The 11,160-nt window shown below is 43.2% G+C and overlaps 1 protein-coding gene and 1 long non-coding RNA gene across 3 annotated transcripts in view; one reads left to right on the top strand and one right to left on the bottom strand.

Moving 5' to 3' along the window:
* Positions 1-1,522: 1,522 nt before the first annotated feature.
* Positions 1,523-6,857, bottom strand: LOC147006046 (uncharacterized). The gene is made up of 3 exons (XR_015047296.1): positions 6,479-6,857; positions 2,078-2,242; positions 1,523-1,817 (listed from the first exon to the last, which is right to left on the bottom strand). It is a non-coding gene; the product is annotated as an uncharacterized LOC147006046 (long non-coding RNA).
* Positions 6,858-6,900: 43 nt separating this feature from the next.
* The window catches only part of Sumo1 (small ubiquitin like modifier 1), a 30,061-nt gene continuing 25,801 nt past the window's right edge, over positions 6,901-11,160 (top strand). For both annotated transcript variants that reach the window (XM_021159407.2, XM_085837659.1), the window contains exon 1: positions 6,901-7,040. In XM_021159407.2, coding sequence (XP_021015066.1) covers positions 7,029-7,040 — 12 coding nt within the window. In that variant the 5' untranslated portion in view covers positions 6,901-7,028. The remainder of the gene's footprint in view (positions 7,041-11,160) is intronic.

Genomic DNA, 11,160 nt, shown 5'->3' with positions numbered 1-11,160 from the left:
ACCTTTAATCCCAGCACTCAGGAGGCAGAGGCAAGATTTCTGAGTTTGAGGCCAGCCTGGTCTACAAAGTAAGTTCCAGGACAGCCAGGGCTATACAGAGAAACCCTGTCTCGAAAAACCAAAAGCAAGAAAGGTAAGGTGAGTCTTGAATATAGCTGAGTAAGGCTGGAGCTTAGCATGCTTGAGGACCTTGACTTGATCCCTAACATCAGAAATGTATACACACACACACACACACACACACACACAAACACACCCCTCCAACATACAGATAAAAGTCTTTGGGAATTTACTCTTCTTTATTTATTACCTTGAAAAATATCCCTGCTTTAGTAAACCAGTTATTATTCAGGTTTTGTTACATTCCTCAGATATGTTATGGCAAGAAGATGGTTTGAATTTACAATTTAAGAGGGGGAGGATAGTTCATGTTAAACACTGGGAGTAAGCTTGGAAGTAAGGACAGGGGAAATATTAGAATCTTGGATGAGTTATTTGGAAATTAAATTCACCTTCTATGACAACAGAACTTCAGAATGTAGGAAAGCCAGTGCTCTAGGAAATGTCTGATAGGTATCAACAGGGATCAAGTTTGGAAATAGTATTGGAGAGTTTTGGAAACATGAAAAACTGGGGTCAGTAAAGAGTGGTGACTCAGGTCTGTGATCCTAGCACTTAAAGAGTATCAGTTTGAGTTCCAGGTCATTTTAGGCTACAGAATAAGTCTCTCTCTCTCTCCCCCTCTTTTTAAGATTTATTTATTTATTTTATGTAGAGTACACTGTAGCTGTCTTCAGACACACCAGAAGAGGGCATCAGATCCTATTACAGATGGTTGTGAGCCACCATGTCGCTGCTGAGAATTGAACTCAGGACCTCTGGAAGAGCAGTCAGTGCTCTTAACTTCTGAGCCATTTCTCCAGCCTGGAAGTATCTTATTTTATTTTATTGAGGTAGCCTGGTTGCTCTTCCAGAGTTCAATTCCCGGCAACCACATGATGGCTCACAATCACCTGTAATGAAATCTGGTGCCCTCTTCTACTCTACAGGCATACATGCAGGCTTGTATACAAAATGATGGATACATAATAGATAAATCTTAAAAATAAAATAAAATTCCTCCATCAATCTATTTCTGGAAAGTTTTTTTTTTTTTTTTTTTTTTTTTGGTTTTTCGAGACAGGGTTTCTCTGTATAGCTCTGGCTGTCCTGGAACTCACTTTGTAGACCAGGCTGGCCTCGAACTCGGAAATCCACCTGCCTCTGCCTCCCGAGTGCTGGGATTAAAGGCGTGCGCCACCACGCCCGGCGGAAAGTTTTTTAATAATATTGTTTTGCTTTTTTTTTTTTTTTTTTTAAGGCAGGGTCTCATGTGTCTCAGGCAGTCCCTAAACTCACTGTGCAGCCAAGAAAACCGTACATTTCAGGTCTCTCTGTAAGGCCCCGGATGCTGGGCCTCCGCTCAAGTCCCGGGATGAGCTGGCCAGCACCCCAGTGTCCCGAGAGAAAACCACACCTGATGTAAACTGCAAGAGGTTTTATTATCAGCTAGCTGAGGACGAAGTCCCTCCACTGTGCAGGGCAGGGGAGTTTGACCCCTAGTGGTGACAGTAGGGGGGTTTTTAACAGCTAGCTGAGGAATTGGGAGGAGTTGGGAGGAGATGGGAGGACCTGGGAAGAGAGTTGGCTACAGCTCTTTTCTGGTGAAGGGGGGAGTGAGCTGCAGCCTCCTCTCCAGCGTCTATCTCCATGTCCTTGGCACAGGAAAGCAGGCATCTCCGGTTGTACAGTATAGAAACAAAAAGATCTTTTGCTGGCTAGGAGAACAAAGAGCTTCTTTCTAGCTGTACTTTTTTTTTTTTTTTTTTTTTTTTTGGTTTTTCAAGACAGGGTTTCTCTGTGTAGCCCTGGCTGTCCTGGAACTCACTTTGTAGACCAGGCTGGCCTCGAACTCAGAAATCCGCCTGCCTCTGCCTCCCGAGTGCTGGGATTAAAGGCGTGCGCCACCACGCCCGGCTTCTAGCTGTACTTTTAAAGATCAGGGAAAACAAGCTTGGGAAACATTTAGGGGCTTTACCTTCCAGGGAGAAACGCTCTAAGTCGGGGTCTCACATCTCCACCTCTATCTCCCAAGTAACAGAGGCTGGGGTTGTAGCTCAGCTAGTAGAGCATTTGCATGACAAGCATGAAGTCCTGGGTTCAGTCTTCAGTACAACATAACTGGACATGTGTGATACCAGCACTGCGGGATGGAGACAGTGGTCAAAGGTTTAAGGTCAGCCTAGGATTCATGAGACCTCATCTCCACAAAGTAGCAATCACGGTTGCAGAGATGGCTCAGTGGATAAAGTGCTCACTTCAAAATCATAAAGTGCTGAATCTGGATCCTAGCTCCCGTATAAAAGTCAGGCGTGGTGCCCTTCTGTGTAAGCCCAGTTCTGGGAGTGGAGCAGAGTCAGGAGGATCCCTCAGGAATCTCAGCAATAAAAGGCTAAGGCAGGAGCATCAGAGAGAGAGAGAGAGAGAGGGAGGGAGAGAGAGAGAGAGAGAGAGAGAGAGAGAGAGAGAGAGAGAGAGAGAGAGAGAGAGAGAGAGAGAGAGAGAGAGAGAAGAAATATTTCAGGGAGTCAAACTTAAGGCCTTGTACAAGCATTGTACCACTCAGCTACATCTAACTACTTCCTCAGGCTCTGAAGAACCCTTATAATTCCATTCTTTTGCCCTCTCTACGCTGTAAACCACCAAAAGAAAGAATTAAAAATCCTCTAGGTTAAAAGCAGGGTTTAATCACTCATTGAAGTTGTTCAATTTTGCCCCCATTTTCTCATCTTATGAAATGAAGCTAAGAATACTACTTTACAGTGTGTGTGTGTGTGTGTGCGTGCAATGCTAAAAAAAGGGGGATGCTAGTCATTAAATGTGTGAATGTTGCAGTTTGGATTTTAAAAAGTTATCTTTTATTTAAGTGTATATGTGTGAGCCTGAGTAAGTTTATGTCATCATAGACATGTAGGTGTCAGTAGAGGCCAAAGGGCATCAGATCCCATGGTTGTGAGCCACCTGATGTGGGTGCTGGGAACTGAACCTGGCTTCCCTGTGAGAGCAGTAAGAGCTTTTTAACTACTGAACAATTTTTCTGTTGTCCTTCTACCCCTCTTTCCATTTTGAGACAGGGTCTCATTGTGTAGTTCTGCCTGTTCTGAAATTTGATATGTGTAGAGAAGGTGGGCTGTAAACTCAAGAGATCTACCTGCCTCTACCTCCAGAGTGCCAAGTTTAAAGGCAGGTGCTACCAGGCTGGACCTGTAGTTTGGATCTTAAATGTCCCTCAAAGGCATACGTATGTATTTTTTAAGATTTATTTGGGGGAGGGGAATAAAATATGGAATGTAAAAAAATTAATTAATTAATTAAAAAAAGACTTACTTCATTTTATATGAGTACACTTAGCTACCTTCAGACATCCCAGAAGAGGGCACTGGATCCTATCACAGGTGGTTGTGAGCCACCATGTGGTTTCTGGGAACTGAACTCAGGACCTCTGGAGGAGCAGCCAGTGATGAGCCATGTCTCCAGCCCCATATGTATGTATGAAGGCTCAGTCTCTCCAGTGGTGATATTGGAAGGCAGGGGAAACTTTAAGAGGTTTGGTTAATGAGAGGTCTTTAAATGACCAGGGATGTGGTTTTCAGAGGAAAGTGGGAACTAAAGCCCTTCTTTCTCTTCACATTTCTTAGTCAAATGAATGGTGCCACAAGTATCCATGATGCTATGCTACCTCACCTCAACTCAAAGGCAATGGCTGCAACTGACTATGGACTAGACCCTCTGAAACTATGAGTCACACTAACCCTTTTCTTTCTGTAAGTCAGTTATTTTGGGTGCGCATTACAGCAATGTACATCTGTCATTCAGCAAAGCAGTAAATTCAGTAATTCAGTAAGGAGGAGCTGTCACTCAGTCAATGTTAACTTCATTCACCCTGGTATGCCAGTGGCTTCCAAATCTCTTTCTCTTTCTTAGAATATGAAAACTTGTTACTACTGTGTTTCTATTATAAAAATTTACAGTCTTGGTCTTTCCTTCTTGCTTTTGTATACGGCCAAAAGAGACACATCGGTTACTTTAATACCCTCAAAGCAGAATCCAGGAATATCACCAACTGCATATCCTCTCTGACCAAAGCCAGCAACTAGAACATAACTGTTTTCCTCACTGGACACAAAAGCTGCGACGATCTTGCTGTTCTTGTTCAGCTGGACCCTGACATACTTCCTCATGGCTGAATTAGGCTCTTCGGCTTCAACGTCTACTTTGTCCAGGAGAATCCCCTTCACATGAGAAGCGCCTACAAAGGGGCAACCTTCAGGGCTGTGCCCAGACAGGCTTTTGGTATTGTTTAGCTAGCCACTCAGGTCCTGTCCATGACTGTGGAGCTTTGGCAGTACAAAGGCCACTATCCTAATTGGCCATCTTGCCAGTGCCACAGGCCAGAATGAAAGAGCCCAGATCTCTAATATCAAGCCTATTTTCTCTTGGTACTCAGCACCATAACCAATTGCTTCCTTGACATTACACCTTAGATGACTCTGTGGATCATACTCAAAGAATAATCTTTCTTTTGAAATATATTATTTTCTGGCCAGGTATAGTGTTGCACCCCTTTAATTCCAGCACTTAGAAAGCAGAGGCAGGTGGATCTCTGTGAGTTCAAGGCCAGCCTAGTCTACAAAGTGAGTTCCAGGACAGTCAGGGCTATTATATAGAGAAACCCTGTCTTGAAAAACATTAAATATTTGTGTGTGTATGTATATTACATATGTAATACATTACATATATTACATATGTAATACATTACATATATTACATATGCAATACGTTACATATATTACATATGTACACATCATATGTATATTATATATTATAATTATGTGTGATACATATGTATATATTAATATTATATATATTATAATCATAATTACATACATTGTGCTGGTTGGTTTTGTGTGTCAATTCGACACAATCTAGAGTCATCAGAGAGGAAGGAGTCATAATTGAGGAAATATCTTGATGAGATCCAGCTTTTTTTCTCAATTAGTGATCAATGGCTCAACCCATTGTGAGTGATACCATACCAGGCTGGTAGTCTTGGGTTCCAAAAGAAAGCTGGCTGAGGAGTAAACCAGTAAGCAGCACCCTCCATGACCTCTGCATCAGCTCCTGCCTCCAGGTTCCCACATGCTTGAGTTCCTGTCCTGTAAGGCAAATAATCTCTTTCCTCCTCAATGTGCAAAGGCACATCCTGTTTCTTTGCAGCAATAAAAAACCTAAAACAGGGCTGGTGAGATGGCTCAGTGGGTAAGAGCACTGACTGTTCTTCTGAAGGTCCTGAGTTCAAATCCCAGCAACTACATGGTGGCTCACAACTATCTGTAATGAGATCTGATGCCCTATTCTGGAGCATTTGAAGACAGCTACAGTGTGCTTACAAATAATAATAAATAAGTCTTTGAGTCAGAGTGAGCAGGGACTGAGAGAGCAGGGCTGACTGGAGCAAGCAGAGATCCTAAAATTCAATTCCCAACAACCACATGAAGGTTCACAACCATCTGTTCAGCTACAGTGTACTCATATACATAAAATAAATAAATCTTAAAAAAAAAAAACCTAAAACAGTTTTACATAAACACCGTTGAAACATTTTAATTTTGTATATACAGTGAAATAGGGATTTAAATTCTTTCTCCTTTCACATGTGAAATGTTCAGTATTTTCATTAGTAATTATATTGTACCTATTAATTTTTAATTTTGTGTGGGTGTTTTTGTCTGAATGTGTTTATGAACCGCATTCAGGCTTTGGCTTCGTGCTGAAAAACGTATCTGATTCTTGGGACTAGAATTACAGGCAGTTTTGAAAGCATGCATGGGTGGATGAGTCCTCTGGAAGAGTAGCCAGTGTTCTTTGACTGCTGGGTCATTTATAGTTGGCTCATTACTAATTACAGAAAAGATTATTTTACTAATGTCTTGTTCTGTGAAGGGTTTTTAAGTTTTCATTTTTCCCCCTTTACTTATTATAACCTTAATCCTCCTTGAATGCTTGTGCAAGGTCACTGTATTCAAAGGAAGCAGTTTAGGTCTATGACACAAGGCAACTAGTTTATGCGTTGGAAGGCGCTCCTGCCTACAACTTCAAAACTTTCAATAGCATTTTAGTCGTCTGTAGCCACCAAGACTTTGTTCTAGCTGGGGGTGTGGTGGCACTTGGGAGGCAGAGGCAAGAGAATCTAATCTCTACGAGTTGGAGGCCAGTCTAGTTGACATTGCAATGTTCTTTAATAGCCAAGGTTATTAGTGAGACCCTGCCTCAAAACACAAGAACAAAAGATGTGTCCTGGAGGGTCGTCTTTTTGTGCCCCCCACCATGTCCCCCACCCCGTCCCCAACAGGGTTCTATGTCCTGTCCTGGAACTCACTTTGTAGACGAAGATGGCCACGAACTCACAGAGATCCGCTTGCCTCTGCCTCTATCACCCGGAATCACGAATGTGGCAACAGCAAGCAAGAGGGAGCTATAAAAATACTATACGGGTAATTCACTATATTCAGTGAGGGTTGGTCCGGGCCTCAGAAGCGCGCAGGTTGTCCCACCGGGAGGAGTCTAAGCGGTCAGTTTGACCCCAGACACTCGGCCTGCAGGCAAAGCGCTGGTCTCCCTGGGGGCTACGGCAGCCGGCCTGATTCTCCCTCCCTCGGAAGACCTAGCGGTTCTCTTGCTCCAGGCAAGTAGTTTACAACCTGGAGGATTTCAGCCCCTGGCCTTCCTCACGGCCTTTTCCCGCTTCCTTTTCCCGTCTTCGCTAACTCGCCTCTGCGCGCAGCGGAAGTGACGCAAGACGTAGAGGAAGTCCCTGCAGCCGCGGTGTTGTGCTGTAGAGAAGGGACGGATTTGTAAACCTCAGAGTGAGGTTCTGCCTGCCGGAGGCCGCTGTGGTGCGGAGACCCCCGGGTGAATCCACCGTCACCATGTCTGACCAGGTACCGGGTCGGGGCCTTAGGGCTCAGGGCCGTCGGCCGCGGGCTGGGGCCCTGGACTGAGGCGGGGGAGGGAGCGGCTGGGGGAGGGGGCTGCCCGTGGGGAGGGGGCCGCGAGGGACGCGGGGCGACTGGCGGAGTCGGGCCAGGCCGCCTGGGACCCGGGGGCTCTGGGTTCCACGCGTCCTCCGCGCCCCTCTCCGAGGCCCCTACCCCCGCGCCACCCGGCGCCGGGGCTCTCTCGACGGCGCCCAGGTTTCTCGCGGGCTCGCAGGGGGCCCAGGCCCGCTCCCTTGTCCCCGAGAGCTAGCTGAGGGGAAAACGACCGTTTCCCTTCGGACGACCGATGGCAGAAACCAGGCCCTAGGCCCAGTTATGTAACGGGAGGGAAATCCCCGACTGGGAGGCTAGGTGGCCCTGAAAAGCCGCTCTACTCCACTTTGGGTTCTTGGTCCCGGAGAGTGGGGGGCGGCCGGGGAGCCGTGTCTAAGGTGATTGGGAACCCAGGGGACGCTGCTTTTCCGTTGTGTTTGCCTGGAAGGTCCGTCCATCTCTGCACACCTCAGTCTTTTTTTCCATCCGGGGGTGCGGAGCGGTCGGCTCTTTCTCTGTACTTTCCATTTCTTACTCGGGATTGGTCCATCAACTCTCCAGTTCTCAGAGCGCTCAGAATAACCGAGAAACAGCACACTGTGTATGGAGTGCCACCACCAACAAGCCATTTCGTCTGGGCTTTAACCAGCAGACGCTTGGCACTTTAAAAAAAATTAGCACATTTTTTGTTCTTTGATAATCAGATGACGCATTTAGATTATATGCACCCCCAAACCTCTCTTCCAGAAGTTTCTGGACTAATTTTCGAATAAATAGAGAAAAAAAAACTTTATCCGTGTTGTACAATTGCAGAATATTTGCAGAAAGCTGTCAATTAGTAGTAAAATAGTGTGTCTCGGTTTTAGAACCAGGGATTTGCATGGTATTTGCCTTCAAATAGGAGTGACTCCTTGCCACCTAAATTTTTCTTCATCCTATTTTAGTTACTATCTTTGTGGCTAGTTTTTATATACATAAGGTTTTGGTCTGACTTTGCTTTGGTTTGCTCAGATGACTTAATTTTCAGAGTATTTTTTCACTTTTCTTTAGTGATAATTATTCAGTAAACTTTTTCATTCAACTTCACAATGTAGTTGAACTTTTTTAAAATTTTGTTGTTGTTGTTTGAGACATGGATTTTCTGTGTAGCCTTGGCTTTCTAGGAACACTCTCTGCAGACCAGGCTGGCCTCCAATTTTTAGAGATCGGCCTGTTTCTGTCTCCTGAGTGCTGGGATAAAAGGCTTGTGCCATCACAGACTGGCCAGGGTGGTTCTATTTTTATAGCCTATCTACACTGTAGACTAATTGTGGCATGGATTTACTTATTAATAATCTGAATTAATCCTCTTTTGGGATAGAAATGACTTTATGAATAATTTGTTTATGACAGTTGTTTACTTAGTTACCAGCGCAGAAAGATCAGCTGTAAATGCCTAAGTTCTGGAACTCTGTAGACCAGGTTGGCCTCGAACTCAGAAATCCACCTGCCTCTACCTCCCAAGTGCTGGGATTAAAGGCGTTGCCACCATACCCGGCCTTTTTTGTTTTTTGTTTTTTTCTTTCTTTCTTTCTTTTTCTTCTTCTTCTTTTTTTTTTTTTTTTGGTTAATGTTTAAGTTTCATCAGCCTTCTGTTTTGGAAGAACTAGAAAGCGCCTGAAGAGAGGGCAACACACAGAATGAGTTCTAAGTTTTAGGATTAGTTTTGCTCTAGTTTGAACTCACATTATATAAGGATATGGAGAAAGAAAGGAGGACCCTAGGGCACAGGTTTTCAGGGGATCTGCAAAGTCACACTATTGCTTGCTGTAGCACTCATCTCACTGGTCACCAGGTTTATTGGTGTTGGACCTAGGGCCTCCCACATGTGCTTGCCAGGCAAGTGCTACAGCCTCATTTCTCCTTTTCCTTCGTTTCACTAAGTTGCCTAGGTTGGACTGTAGCACAGCTTGCCTTTGAACTTGAACCTGGACTCCTCTCAGCCTTGCAGAGTAGCTGGGATTACAGAGTTATACTGTCACGCCTAGTTGGTGTGTGTGTGTTTGTGTGTATGTATGTGTGTGTGTCTGTTTTTCTCATTCATGGATATTCAATGAAGTTTTTAAGAAACATGACAGAAAAATGGAGCAGATCTTTTTTGTAGCCTTACAGTTTCTCACAGTTTCTTCTGTGTCTATCTCCTGAGTGCTGGGATTAAAGATGTCTACCACCACACCTGGCAAAACAAGTCTTTAATTGAGCTACACATTAAAGCAATTTGCATATGAAATAGTGCTGCTACTCTTAGAAATTTTGTCTTTAAAAAAAGTAATAAAAATGTATGCTAACGTTTTAGGGGTTATCTGTTGATTCAGGTCAAGGGTCTCTCTGTGTGGCCCTAGTTGTCCTGGAACTTGCTCTGTAGATCAGCTTGGCCTCAGGTCTGCCTGCCTCTGCCTCCCAGAATGTGTATACCACCATGGCTCAGTTGATAGGATTTTTTTTTTAATTTATTATATATATGAGTACATTGTAGTTGTATTCAGACACAACAGAAGAAGACATCAGATTTCATTACAGAGGGTTATGAGCTACCATGTGGTTGCTGGAACTCAGGACCTCTGTAGAGCAGTCAGTGCTCTTAACCGCTGAGCCACATCTGCAGCCCATTTGATACGATTTTAAATCATTGAGAGTGTGATAGTAGGTTTAGGAACTGTTGCTTTAGGCCGATTGACTATAATAATATTAGTTCCTAGAACAAGTTCAGTATTGAGTGTTAAAGATTTAGAGATAATGGTTAAGTGAATCCTTCCTTGCCTGTAAGAGGTTAATAAGGGAGAGTAGGAATTTCCCAAAACTCTGTAATAGCAACAGCATGAGACTGAACTGCCTTCAGAAGGTAGCCTTAGAGTATACTTTTTCATGTTGGGGGTGTAGATAGTGATATGTGCTTGACTTTAGATAAGCCCTGGGTTCTAACTCCAGTACCCATGGACATTTTATTTTCTGAGACAACTCTTAGAAGCTTTGTATCTTGTGCTTAAAATAGTCAAATTGAATAATAGTTTCAGCTTTTCTCTTTGTTTTGAGATGATCTTACTGTGTATCTAGGCTGGCAGTGATCCTTCTGTTTTTACTTTCCTGAGTCCTAGGATTACAGGTGTATACCACTGTGTCCTGCCATAGTTTCAGTTTAAAATGAGTAGACTTTTACTGTCTAAAAAAAGATCACAATCTAATGCCTAAACCTTGAGAATTCACTGAAATTATGCAGATTTTTTAAAAGAATTATGCAGTTAAAAAAAAAGATTTATTTATTTTATGAGTACACTGTAGCTGTCTTCATACATAACAGAAGAGGGCATCAGATCCCATTACAGATGGTTGTGAGCCACCATGTGGTTGCTGGAAATTGAACTCAGGACCCCTGGAAGAGCAGTCAATGCCGTCTCCTTCAGCACCCCCTCCCCCCTTTTTAAAAGAAAGTATTATAGGTCTCATCATTGGTACATGATTGTCCAAAGGATGAGAATCATTCTGTAACCATTAGTAGAAATTTGTTTAGCCTAATTTCACATTTTATCAAAACCAGAAGAATATCAAAATGATAAGATTAATTTGAACCATTATTTCCCCTTTCTTATAGTCTAGTTAAAACTTTTCCTTTTTATACTAAATCCTCAAAAGCAACTTGTACCTTTAGTATAATAAAAACAAAACAAAGTCAACCTAGTTGGGAAAAACACTTCTAGAACCTGGCTGTGGAAGTGGGTCCTATATTAGTCAAATCCCAAGGTCACCCCAGGTTCATGGAAAGGCCTACTTCATTTCTCAATAGGAGTTAAAAAAGAAGTTGAAGTTATCTTTAGTCTTCTACATGACTTGTATTTCTGCTGCTGTGATAGCATTAGTTTTTACAGTGTTCTTTGTAGCTTGTTATTAATTTCTGCTGGTCTTGGTAACAGCTTGAGTTTACAGAAAAATAAGTGGTTGTGTATACTATTCGTATTATAGTACATATTAAACTATAGCAGTTTACTGTCTAGTT

Source organism: Mus caroli, unplaced genomic scaffold (genome assembly GCF_978045245.1).
Source record: "Mus caroli unplaced genomic scaffold, Mus_caroli_1 scaffold_1, whole genome shotgun sequence".
In the NCBI taxonomy this organism is placed as follows: Eukaryota; Metazoa; Chordata; class Mammalia; order Rodentia; family Muridae; genus Mus; species Mus caroli.
Note: the sequence above shows the minus strand (reverse complement) of the source record. Positions and strands in the feature narration are given on the sequence as shown.